This window comes from Artibeus jamaicensis, unplaced genomic scaffold, assembly GCF_021234435.1.
Source record: "Artibeus jamaicensis isolate MK-2021 breed Jamaican fruit bat unplaced genomic scaffold, CSHL_Jam_final contig_1998, whole genome shotgun sequence".
Taxonomy (NCBI): domain Eukaryota; kingdom Metazoa; phylum Chordata; class Mammalia; order Chiroptera; family Phyllostomidae; genus Artibeus; species Artibeus jamaicensis.
Genome location: NW_026521407.1, coordinates 17573775 through 17587057, shown reverse-complemented (window position 1 = coordinate 17587057; position 13283 = coordinate 17573775). Strand labels below are relative to the sequence as shown.

At 53.7% G+C, this 13283-nt stretch overlaps 1 protein-coding gene across 6 annotated transcripts in view; it reads right to left on the bottom strand.

The window, feature by feature from the left end:
* Window positions 1-6380, bottom strand: part of AXIN2 (axin 2) — a 29559-nt gene extending 23179 nt beyond the window's left edge. The window contains exons 1-2 of one of the 6 annotated variants that reach the window (XM_037128033.2): window positions 6269-6380; window positions 2606-3550 (exon numbers count right to left, since the gene is read on the bottom strand). In XM_037128033.2, the coding sequence (XP_036983928.2) occupies window positions 2606-3423 (818 nt within the window). In that variant the 5' untranslated portion in view covers window positions 3424-3550; window positions 6269-6380. Of the gene's footprint in view, window positions 1-2605; window positions 3551-4772; window positions 5314-5614; window positions 6193-6268 lie in introns of those variants that run through there. The other 5 variants (XM_037128030.2, XM_037128035.2, XM_037128034.2 and 2 more) reach the window with 5 other exon arrangements.
* Between the last annotated feature and the right edge of the window lie 6903 nt (window positions 6381-13283).

Below are 13283 nucleotides of genomic sequence, written 5' to 3'. Positions count from 1 at the left end.
CCAGTGCTCTGGGCTGTGTCTCAACAGCTGATGAGGGGAGACCCTCAGAAGGGCGCATTTTTTGTCTGTTTCATTCATTTTGCCAACTTAATGAAAGCCCATCCCATAAGTCAGATACCGTGCTCAATGAGAGAGTGTGTTAGCAGGAGGGGCACTTTAAGTGTTAGACAGGACCCCCCCCCCCATCCCAAGAACTAGCTGGAAAGACAGACTTCAGTTCAACAAGTTAGAAAAAGATGAGACATGAGACCTTGCAATGAATATGGGCTAGAACCCAAGAGTCACTCTTTGAAAGTGACATCTTAACCTGGCTGCCCTTTTCACATACCCAACTGTTACCATTATTAAATTATAGTAATTATAATGCTTTACATCTGTTCAAAACAGTTCCCTCTGCAAAGGGCTTCCATGATTATTATTTTGATCCTAACAGCCAACTATGACACAAGCAGACAGGAGGGTGCCCACTCATTTTGCAGATGGCACATGGGGCTCAGACAGGTTTACACCAGGTGGCAGTACGACGTGTGGGCAGGGCTGGAACCCAGGCCTTTAAATAATTCAAGACACCTCCCAGTACACTGCCGTACACCTGAATATCTTGTGTGTTACAGTGAAATTTGGATGTGGCTTTAATGTCTTTGATCATGGCTAGCTAAGATGTCGGGGCTTCGTGAAGTCCTGGTAAAGACGTTTTGTTCCAGCCCAACAGTGGGAGAAGGCACACACGGACACCAAGAGGTGGATGACAAGGTGCCACGTACATGGTGATGATGCCCACAGGTCACGGCCAAGCAGCAAAACACTGGGAACACAAAGGGTCTGTGGCCCCAGCCTCCGGGATCAAAAAGCTTCACAAGGGTAACCTCCCCAAAGTTTAATCCTGGCACTATCCCAGCCGAGGCCTGTGGAAGGGAGGAGCACCCCAAGGCTGGGTCTAGAGCTCACCCACGAAGGGGAGGGGCTGCAGCAGGGTCCTGCCTTCAGCGCTTTCTGACTGATGGCATCCAAAACCACACAGAATGCTATTTACATGGTGACACTTGGGGGTCGTGACACAGAAGCCCCACTACTGGGAGGCCCCAGAGGAAGAAGTGGCCTTACTGTGGGCTTTAAGGAGTCCGAGCCACCACCGACAAATGGGAGGGCGATAATAAGGCCAGCAGGTTTTGCTCAAACGTTCACGTAATGGAATCAGACAACAGCAGCCGGTGCCCCCGTGACTGCCCAGCCACAGAGGCCAGACCCAGTATCTTCATTATAACAACCTGAAACCATAAGCATCAAGATACTGAAACAACTCCTTCAGGTGATTCTATGCTTCCTTGCAAAAGCCAATCAGTTCCACTTAGGTGTAGACCAGATGTCTGTGAATGGCTCCCGAGAATGTCAGAGCGCCCCCTGGTGGTTAGAGAACAAGCCCTTCCCTCCCTGGGAAGAGTCTCCGCCACCCCCTAAATCACTCCTCCCGGATTCAAACCTGGCTGCCCTGCCCCTCCTTCCTCTTGCTGCCGCCGGACACTGGAGGCCAGCCTCTACAGAGAGAGAGCAATCTCCAAGGAAGCAGCCCGCGTCTTTAACACATGGAGAAATATACCAGGGCTAGCAAGATAAACCACGAGATAGCAATCAAGTAAGTGCCCACCCCCTTCCCTGGCAGTCCGTAGGCAACAACCTAGAATTAAGAGTCTCATTCTCTTTTTGAATATCCGGGAGGAGAGACAGGGAGAGAAACAGGAATACTCATGCTCACAGGAGGTCTGAAGTTGCCTCCAAAGGTCAAGAATCTTAAGACTTGACCATTCTGTAAAGGCCTGTCTTTGAAGCCTCCAGAAAAGAAAGCACTCCAGGGCCCCAGTCTTCTCTGGCCCAAAACCTCTGGTCCTTAGGCACAAAATAACAAAATAATCAGCTGAGGTCTGCCCCTCCGGCTACAGGCTGCAAACACTTAAAACCTAGACTCATACCAGCAGGCTCTAAAGCCATATGGTCCTTCATTCAGGAAAGACACAGGGCCTTCCCTTTAAATAGGAGGGTTTCTCACTGGGTAAATACCTAATTCTACAGAGACTCACAAGACCCAATTGCTGGCTCTTATCTTCACATAAAAGTTCAAACGATCCCACTTACCTCCACATTCAATAGGTACACACTTTATTTCCTGTGTCCCTACCACAACCCAGCTGCCTCCTTAGCCACATTAATTCCATCTCTACTGATTAGTGGTGAATGACCCCTTCCCAAACTGGTGCTTACTGTATTTAGTGACTCAGCGGCATCAAAAGCTGCTGTTCGCTCTCTCTCTCTCTCAACACTTTGGAAGACTGGCCCAGAGAACTAAGTAACCTGCATTAATGGCCACTGCTTGCCAGTGTTTGAATTTAGCACTGGAAGACTGCAGGCATTTAGATATGTGGGCATCACTCCCCCAGCCCTTAAACCACAAAAAGCAAGATCAAAGCGTTCATGGCCAGTGGTCCCAGCTCTCAACAGACCTTTGTCAGCCTCTAAAACACATCCATCCAACCATCCACCCTACGTAACTCAAAACATCTGCAAGGTTCCTATCACCCACCACCTACCCCTCACCCCCAGCCACTCTTACCTGTATCCATTTTCAACAGTTTCTGTGGACCTCACATTCGCTGTAGCCCTCAGAGTTTTGCTGGACAAGCCAACCACAGTGGGTGAAAGTTTGCACTTTAAGTCAGCACAAGTCCACTCTTCTTCTTCATTCAAGGTGGGGAGATAGCCACACACGACCTTTAGGCTGCCCAGTCCCCCGTTAGTCATGTAAGCTGTGTTTTCTCCCCCACTCCTCACATATTCGAGGTATATATCAGAAGTCAAAAACATCTGGTAGGCATTTTCCTCCATCACTGACTGGATCTCGGTCTGCGCCTGGTCAAACATGATGGAATCAATCTGTTGCTTCTTGATGCCATCTCTTATGTAGGTCTTTGTGGCAGGTTTCAGCTGCTTGGAGACAATGCTGTTGTTCTCAATGTACCTTTTGTAGATTGCTTTGGCAACTCGCAGAGTTTTGGTATCCTTCAGGTTCATCTGCCTGAATCCGTTGCAGGCAAACCAGAAGTCTAAGGTATCCACGCATTTCTCCCTCTCCAGGAAAGTCCGGAAGAGATAAGCACCGTCTTGATCGCCCAACAAGGAGTGCAAGGACTTGGTCCACCTGGTCAGAGGGGAATCAGGAGACGCCCGTCCCTCGGGCTCACCCAACCCATCCTCATTCCGCCTGGTGTTGGAGGAGACAGGCATGGGTTTTGTGACCTGGCCCTTTCCCACCCAGGGCTGGCAAGGTGGGGTCTCCCCTTCTTCTCCCGGAACGGGGGGCCGGGGGGCATCCTCTCGGAAGCTGCTGCTGGGGTCTGGCAGGCGAGTCACCAACACAGAGCTGCTACTCATGATGAGTGAGTTCTTCTCACTGAGTTTGAGTGCTGTTTTTTTTTTTTTCTTCTTCCAGTTCCTCTCAGCAATCAGCGTGGTCTCTCTTACTCTCTCAAGTCAGCAGGGGCTCATCTGAGCCTCCTTTCTGGAAAGAAAAGGAAGGGGGGAGGTAGGGAGAGAAAAGGGTATTGATCTAATCAAAACCAGATCTACCCAACATCAAAGCAAGAAAGTAAACAGGCTTTTCAACTCCTCGAATTCAAATCAAGCAACCCAGCTATCTGCGAGGTGCTCATCTAAGGTATCAGATGCTTTTTCAAAGGCGAAATCTGAGCTCCCTGCACTTGCGGAGGGTGGGGGGAAGAGGAGGGGGCTAGCTGAGGAAGGGGCGGAGAAGGTGAGATGGGAGGTGGGGGAGACGAAGGGGCGTGCGAGGTGTGAGACACAACCTTCCAAAAGCCCACTCGCCCAGAAGCACAGAGGGCGCCGGCCCGCGCCTCCGCTCCCTCCTCCCCTTGCCCTCCCTTCCCCCAGCATCCACTCCAAACACACGCACTCCGAGCCGCAGGGCTGTGTGCAGGTGAAACCAATTTCGGTAAATTTCCCCACTCGGCTCTCCTCACAGATAACTCGAGCTCCAAACGTGCCCTTCCCCGGCATCTGGTTCCCATTCCCCCCACCCACCCCTTCCTTCTGCGCTCCCCCTCCCCACTCCTTAAAAATTCAGATCTTCGACCGAGAAAGAGGCCCGCCCAGCACCGGGCGGAATGGGCTCCCGAACTCCTAGCTGGAAAACGACCCCCCCACCCCCGAGCTGTAAATGTTCCTGCGCCCCGCTTCCCGCCAAGAATAAGAGTCTATACCTCTGTCTTCCCCGCTCCCCCAAACCAGAAATCAACTGAATCAGATGACACTTTGATCTCGAAAACTTTGCGAGAGAGCAGAGAAGCCTCGGGGCACACCACCCCTTCTCCCCCGCCCCCCGAGCCACCTCCCGAAGCCGCGAACCCTACAAAACCGGATCAGAAACCGTCTCACGCTACCACTGCCTATGCCAAGAATCCCAAACTCTACTGACCTCGATCAAGCCTGTCTCTTCTTTTCAAAAGAAAAGTCTAACCAATAAACAAGCCGCTTTCCCCGACACGGATAGGGCTCCAGCTAAGAAGAGCCGGAGGGCGAGGGGGGTGGGTGGGATAATGGGGCACGACCCCAATCGTGGGGCTGAGACTCCGACCCCGGAGTGGGTGCGTGCGGTCCCCACCCGGGGCCTCAAGCCGCGGGGCTGGGCAACTCCCGGCAGAGTGGTAGGGCTGGAGGTAGCATCGCGTTACCCTGGCGGAGGGGAGGTGGAGAGGCCCCGTTACCTGGAAGACGAAGGCGGCCCGAGGTTCTCATCTCCGCCAAGCCCCCCCGCCCGCCCCCAGGTCCAAATCCAACTGAATGCGTCCAGAGCCGTGGAGCGCGGAGCCGCAGCCCAGGGAGGCGTTCGCAACACCCTGACCCAGCACGGGTCGGTCCCTGGCGCCACCGCTTGCACAGGCACCCGCAGAAAAAGCACCGAAAGCAGCAGCCTGGTCCAGAAATGGCGACGCGAGGAGTCTCTCCCTCTTGGCAAAAAAGGCCGAAGTGGCCAGGGGCGCAGGGCCCTGGTGGGGAGGAGGGACGCAGGGGACGCGGGCGCCCGGGGCTCGGGCAGCTACAGCTCGCAGACTGAGCCTTGGCCAGCACTAGGGGCCCCTAAGCGCAGACCAGTGGCAGGGAGGGGAGTGGGGAAAGAGGCGGGAGGAGAGGAGGGGGGCGGGGGGAAAGGCAGAGGGAGGAGGCAGAGGGGAGGGTAAGTGGGGGGCGCCGCCACCCTTTCATCCCACCTTCCAAAGCAGTGCACACTCACAACCCGACTCACATCCAAAACTACGACAACGATGCGCTACCCTGGGGGACATGTAGCCCCCCTCCGCCCCGTGGTAGCCGTCACTTGCAGAAGTCTCTCCCCTGGGGCCCCCGCCACCCCACTGGGGAGGGGGCTCACACGCAGGGCGCTCAGGGCAGCCGGGCCAAGCCCCCAGGAGCGCCGGGCGCCGGGCCCGCGGCTCTCCTCCACGGCCGCCTGGAGCGCGCCCCGAAATAGCCGGCCTGCCAACTTCAAAGGGCCGCCCCGCACATCAAAGCGGGCGGACCGCCACGCCGCCCCAGTCTTCGCACTCACCATAGATCCACGCGCGCGCTCCGTGGAGAGACCTCGCAGGCGCCCCGGGCAGGGCCCCGGCCCCAGCCCCCGGATCGGCTCGCAGCAGCCCCGGGCCCCCCCGGGCCGGTCCCGGCGTCGGGGAACATGGGGAGTCGTGCCGCAGGGGCAGGGGATGTGGGGAAACAATCCGGGATTAGAGCGAGATCCACCCGCGAAGGAGGGGAAGCGGCGCTCCCCGCCGCCCCTTTTATGCAAAAGATCCGAGTGGGCCTCCGCCCCCGCCGCGGCCGCCCCCGGCCCCTCCGGCCCCCGCCCGCCCGGCTTTCAACACAGGTCCTGTTTCCAGCAGTCACTCCGCGCACCAAATGTCCTCCGGGCGCTTCCAACAAAAACTGCGCTGTGGATTTAACTGTGCACTTCAAAGGCGCGAGCCGAGCGCACGGTCCTGAAAGGGAGGTACGCTCTGGCCGCTCCCCGGGCCACCCCGGGTACCCCCATCGTCCCTTCTGGGGGCCGTCCGGTGGCTCGCACCGCCCTTCCCGGGCCGGTCTCGGTAGGGCTGGACCCTCTCCCTTCCCCGGAGCCCGCAACGCGGCTTGGCGTGACCTCGCCCCTTGTCCCAGGGGGACTTTCTTTGAATCATCTCTACAGGAGCCGCGCCTCCATCTCTACCTTTTACAACAGGGCTTTTGGCTGGGGACACGGGCTCTTCGGATGCCGGGCAGCCAAGAAATCCTTTGCTGTGAGGGGTTATTTTTATTTCCAAGCTTTCTCGTTGTTACTGAGTTGCCAGGACCTTATCAAAGCGCAGCGGGCTCCAGCCGACTCCCCCGGGCCGAGCTTGGGGAGCCAGTGATCCCGCCGCGCCAATCACAGCCGCGCTTGGCCGGCCCGCGCCGCCCGCCTTAAAGCTACAGCGCCCGCCAGGCCAAGCCGGCCCGCCCCTGCCGCACGCTTCACTCCGCAGTAACTCATCCCCCGCCTTCCTTCGCCCCCTGCCAGGAGCGCTCCCCCCCACTGCCGACGCCTCACCCCAGGGGCGTTCTTAGCCTGAGTTCTGATTTTGTCTTTCAAGTTTTCTGGCCTCTCTGCTCCAGCTTCCTCCCCACCGCGCCTGCCCTCGTCCTCCCCAGCTCTGGAAAGCAACAGTTTATTGTAACATTCTGGCCAACGCAAGAACTGCAAGCAAGCAAATTTTTTTTTCCTATCATCAAACACTTTTGCACTTCTATTCACGTTTTCTTGGGAGTGTGGGTTTGGAGGATCTCCTAAGGAGATTTCTAGTCCTGCGCGATCCACTGGCCAAGTGTCACAGGGCGAATGCAGGTCTGGACTTAGAAGGCATGTGCATGCTTGTGCACACATGGATCTGAGTGTGAGTTAAGCCCACAGTGCGTGCGTTTGTGGATGTGCGAATAGGGATGTGGATCTGCTGGCACGGGCCTGAGTGCTTAAGATGGGATCTGACACCTGGTTAGGAAGCATGCTTCAGTTCCCTTAAGATTTAACCCCCACTTCCCAACCTGGCCATCAGAACCCTCCCTGTGCACACCCACTATCCTTCTGTAACAACACATACCCAGCACTCTCTTGCAAGCATCCCCCATCCTCCCATATGTTACATATTAAACGGACATGGAATGTCTTTTCCCTTTCCACCCGCAGTTTTAATGTATTGAAAACTCCTCACCCCACTGTCACCCTTGAATTCCTGCCCACATTCCCCCAATGTTTATGAGGCAAACCTTCTCTTCTCAGTTAATGGAACAAGAAAGACGTCACAAACATAGAGCATTATTCATTTACTCATCATTGTTACAGAATGACCCATCATATGACAAGCTAATAATTAACTTTTCCTCCTTTTCAAAAACAAGGATGTAAACCAAATTTGCTCAAGGAATGAAAGGAAGAGCCAAGCACCGCTGGAGCTGTGCGTGGCTTCGGCTCTCTGACTGTACTCACTTTTTCTTTATTTACTTTCTTGTTGAAAGTAAAGGATGACAAAGGCTTTTCCATACAGAGGTGTCTCTGACCTGTCATTAAGCCTTCAGAACTTTGAAACATGCAGGAAGGAAGTGACACCCCACACTGGGATGGAAAAGGACAAGTGGCAGAGGCTGTGACCCACACGCGCAGCCCCAGCCCATGGGATGGTAACAAGGGACTAGAGTCCATGTCAGTCCCTGGGTGCCAAGGCAGATAGCCTCTCCATCTCGGACATGTGCCTCTATGTGACGTGCCGGGGTGGCCCTCTGGGCTCACCTCTCCAGGTGGCCAGGCTGTAGGGGGGAGGGGGTGGACCAGTAGCCTAGGCTGTGAAATGCAGCCACCTCAGGGCAAACTGGGAAGACCAGAGAGAGTGTGGCTGGATGAGTCATCTTTGCCTTGGGACATCATTTTGGGTGTGAGGAAACTGGAAGCCAGTCCACCTCCCGACTACTTGATCCAATAGCCTGGCCTTCCAGAATGTGGGTGCACGGGACCCTTGGCCAACGTCCCCCCCCCCCCACTGCCATCAGCAACTCCAGGGGGCCAGAAGCAAAGCTGTCCCTGTGGTTCCAGGGAGTCTTCAGGCCATAGAGGGTGTTATTACAGGAATCAAAAGTGTATACAGAAAGGGATAAATTGCCACAGAAGCGTCTATAATATAAACAGCCACGTGTGCGTATGTGTGCACGTGTGTACACAGAGACATGTTGGGGGAGGGGAGATCAAAAAAATCAAAACATCCAAAATCAAAATAAACAAGGATCAGAAAGAGGAGGCTTTAAAAAGGAAGTGGAAACTTGGTCTCCATGGGTGGTTTTCTTCCCCTCCCAGCTGTCCCCACTGACCCTTCACTGCCCCCAGCAGCCCTAATCACAGACTCAGCTCCCTCATTATCCTAGGGCGGCAGCAGAGGCTGGAGATGGGGATTCAGAAGCAAGGCCTAGTTCGGATTAGATCTTCTCACTAATGACCCCCCTGAGAGCCTGGTTTCCAGAACAGGTGCTTGCTAACCTTGGGCCAACGCCTCCTCCTCCACCTAACTCCCCACCCCAATTTTATGTCTGGTGCTTCATTGCCCCTCCAGCAGGAGGCTGGGCCAAGGGCTGAGAAGCCTGGATCCCTCGAGAGCCTCCAGGTCTTTGACTACTTGTTGATAATATTTCTGGAGGAGACTCCAAAGTCCTCAGCTTATACCCAGCCCCTTTCTCAAGATAGCCCAGTTTTCCATTTTCTCCTTCTCCCTGGCAGCAGGAATATCATGTGACTTGTAATCCTGCACGGTTGCCTGGAAACTGGAAAGCAAGGTGATGGGTTTCTGCACATGCTCATGCTCCCCCCTCCTTTAAAGAAAAACCCTACAGAGGATAAACAGCCCACTTTGCCTAAGTGCAGACAAGTTTAATAAAGCAGAGGGCAGTTCTTTTCTGGAAGTAGGTAGAGGGTTGAAACCCTAGAATCCCAGGAAACAAGTACTCCGTGCTCCCCGAGAGGCATCTGGCCAGATCTCCGACCTCTCGCCAGCCCCACAAACGCCCCTCCGGAGGGGAAGTCACACCAGCTGCCACTTCAGAGGTGCTCAGACCCACGACGTTGCTCACTGAGACTCAGTGACTTTGCATTTCATTGCTTTGGAAAAGTGCCACCTTAGACAATGTACCTTTGTTTACAGAGGGAGATGGAGAGAAATACAGTTAACCTTTCCTAAGACAGCAGGCCACCTGAGCACTCTGAGTCCCCATGTGTTCACCTCTGCAGTGGAAGAAGCTCCCCACCAAAGGCTGTCTTGAAGATAAGCAATAGGTAAATGCCCAGCATGACACATGATACTCAGCATATTCTCAAAGCATGGTGGTTACTTCTGTGTAGCTATTCTGTTTCCTCAGTGGTCAATTACCTATTCCAGGGGGAAATTCCCAGCTCCACAGCAAAGACACCCTCCAATAGGGGCCACGCTTCTGGGGGTGGAGCCTGGGAGCTGAGCAAGGTCCCTGGGAGGCAAGGAGGGGGTTGAGGGGGCTACACTGTTCTGCCATCTCTCAAACCCCATCCTACCCTGTCCCCCCGACCCCCCAAACCAGAATTTCTTCTAGACAGGAGGTCCTTAAAGTGTTATGTAATCCAACCCATCATTTAAAGTGCGGAAATTAAGCAAAGAGGAGGGAAAGAGATTTCCCCCAAGATCACTTTGCCCACATTTGAGCTCGCTTGAACCTCTTCGGGGTCCAGACTCCTGGTACATTCTCTTCCCCTCCCACACACCACGGTGCAGAGACACAGGGCAGAACTGGCTAAGTGGGGACCCTGAGCGTCTCGAGTCCCTGGCTTCCATGGCAGAGCTAGTAAACATGATTTGGGATGTTTTCTACAAGAATTGCCACAGGGCTTTAGCCTGAAAGTCCACTGAGGCACACTTTGGTCAGCCTCTACTTATTGGGTGGCCTTGACCCCGTGGAACTGGGCTGCCCTCGGCCAGCTCCTGGGCAGTCCCAACAAGTCTTCCACAGTGGCAGATGTTTCCATGAGCATCTTAGTGGGGTTGGTCCACCTAAGGGAGAGCAGACTTTAACGGAGCCAGGGGGGGAAGAAGGGAGGAGGAAAAATCAGACTCAGCCTCCTGCCATCCTGTCTCTTTTGCAGACAAGAGACTCAGAAGGTCCAAGCGGAGCCCTGACCAGCATGGCTCAGTGGGTTGGGCATCTTCCCACAGGTGAGAGCTTGCTGCCTGAGTCCCAACCCCTGGTCAGGACACAGGCCAGAAGGCAACTGGTCAATGTTTCTCTCCCTCTCTTTCTCCCTCCCTTCCCCTTGCTCTAAGAATTATTTTTAAAAAAGAAAGGAAAAAATAAAAGAATGTCAAGGTGGAGATTTTGAAGCCACAGGTGAAAAGTGAGGTTTCCCTAAGAAATCCTATCTGTGTTGGGGAAAACTTATTTGTTAATAAAATTATCATTTTGTGGTATGTCATATTTAAAACACATTAAGCCAAACAATTTCAAATGTCCTAATCTGATTCACTTTCCAGTGCTTCTTATATTTATTACAATGGAGCTACAAACAGCCAGGTTTTCCAGCATCTCACTGTTGGGGTCGGGCTTTTAGGAGTTAACCTCAGCCTCTAAGAGACCATCAATGTTAAAACAAATCCAGAAAAAGCTTCTGATTTTTGAAGTTATCTTCTCCCACAGCATCAAGCAGACACACACACACACACACACACACACACACACACACACACTAGGTTGTTTTCGGAAAGGAAGTGACAGGCAGGTAGGAAGAAGAAACCCTGAAGTCAGCACTCCAACTGGCAACACGTGAAACTTTGCTAATAAATAGCTCTGTGTTCCTAAGCTCTCTCTGTGGGCATTTCCCCCTGCCCCTGAAAATTTCATCTTGCTCATTTTAAACAACTTCTGGAAAGTGAAGGTTTGCCGAGCTTAAAATCAGTTCCCTTAGTCTTTCGTGTCAGTGATGCTTGGTTTGCTTTGAGCATTTCTGCTGACTGAGTGCTTTCCGGGGTTCTCAAGGAAACTGGAGCCAGTTTGCCACTGGCTCCGGGATGCTGGGCGGAGGCCCGGCTGCCCCAGCACACCTGGCCAGGCTCTGGATTCTGCATTCCGCTGGAGAACCTTCTCTGCGTCAGGTCCTCAGTGCGCTGCTTTATTATGTAACCTGCTGATGCCGTTGCAATGTCCTCAGTGTCCTCGTGTCTTGCCTGCTGGCTTCAGAGCACTGAGGGGGTAGAGATGGCTGACAGCTTCTTTCAGGAGGCGTCTGCGCTCACTCGGCTACACTTCCCCCCTCCCGTTGTCTCCTCGACCCAAGACAGTCTCTCTTCCTTGAAACCTATTTTCAGCCAGGTAAGAGGCATTGCATCCTCACTGCTAAGTCACATGGGCCCCTGTGACACGCAGGTGTCTGGCTTATCTGCAGCTCTCTCTCCTTTTCAAGTTCCAAGTGCTTCTCCCACCAGCACTTTCTGACAGTGACCACCTCCCCCTCCCGCCGCTCTTCAGGGCCCTGCTTGCCCCTGCCCACCCCACCACACAAGGCGCTCTTTCTCTGCGCTCCTTCCTCCCAACATGTTTTAGTACCGAAGCAGTGCTTTGAAAGCCAAGGTACAGAGAACACCCCATCAGACCAGCAAAAAGAAATCAGAATTTTTAAAATATGAGGACAGTTTAAGGGACCTTTGGGACAACATGAAGGGTAACAACATTGGCGTCACAGAGGTACCAGAGGGAAAGAGAGAGAGGTCAAGGGATTGAGAACCTGTCTGAGAAAATAATGACTGAAAACTTCCCCAAGCTGGCGAAGGAAAAAGACGCACAAGTCCAGGAAGCACAGAGAGTCCCAAACAAGATGGACTCCCTAGAATGCTTTCCCCTGTCCCCACCCACAGTCCTAAGCTCTACCCTCTGGAGACAGGACACCCCAGACCTGTGGCCTTCCTGCCCTCCCTTTCCTCCTCCACCACCCCCACCTTTGAGAGGCCAGGCCACAGGCCTCTGGAATTTAACACTCTTAAAATGCAACCTGAACCATACATTGATGTTTCTCTCCCTCTCTCCTTCCCTTCCCCTCTAAAGATAAATAAATAAAATCTTAAAAAAAAAAAAAATGCAACCTGGTTTGTCCCTGGTTGAAACCAGTGACCTTCCTGTCCCCAGCTACCTCAATCAGAAGCTGGGCCATGTCTAGACTCCTTCACCCCTTTCAGCCTCTCAGCCCAAAAATCTTCTAAAATTGCCGCCTCTCTCCAGACCCACAGGCCCTGCCAGGGCTCTGGCTCTTGCCAGGAGCCGCAGAGTGTTCTAACTATGCTCCCCGCCACTTGCCCCTGGGATCCCTTGCATGTTGCCACTGTAGAGAGCGTTCTGCCATCTAAAGTTGACCACGTCAGCCCTGGCTTCCGGTCCTCTCCTGGCCACATGTAGCCTTCAGAATAAAGCCCCATGTTCTCAGCATCCCGCACAGGGCGGTGGTTCAGGCCCGCCCCCAGCCTCTTCTCCTGCTGCCACCCCCAGGCTCCTGCCAAGCGCAGCCTCCAGTGCTGGCCCCCACCTGCCATTCTCTGTGCCATTGTCCTTCTTTGCTCCCACCAGGGGTGCCTCTCCCCAGTCTCCTCCGAATTCCCACAGCACCTGGGCTAAAACGAGTGCCTTTGGGGTTCACACGTGGTGCCCAAAGGGGCAGGGGTGTGGGTGGGGCTAATCCTTTGAAGGATGATGTTCTTCCTAAAGCCAACCTCAGAATTCCTGCCCGTGAACTTGGATGCAGGGAGGGGTTCCTGAATGGGGTGGCCCAGAATGACTTTGGAGAAGTCTTTTTTGTCCTTTGATGACCAGTTTAATGGTGGATGCCTTAAGACTATGTCCCCTGAACGAACAAGAAGAAATTGTCTACACATCAGGTACGGCCGAACATACTTCATGGCCGTCTTAGCAAACACCTGAGTATCTTAAACATGAAATGTGTGGATTGAGCCTCGCCTCCTCTTACTGATGTTCTCCTGATACTTTCCCCAATAACTTTTGAACCTAGAAAAAAAAGTATTGAAACAGCGACATCTGATGACCTCAGTGAACCGCCCCACACTCAGGGGCTACTAGAAATCAATTCAGTGGAGTAAACAAGCCAGAGCTAGCCTGGCTCTTCGGTCAAAAAAGGCTGGAGTGAGATGCCACCAGCTTCATCC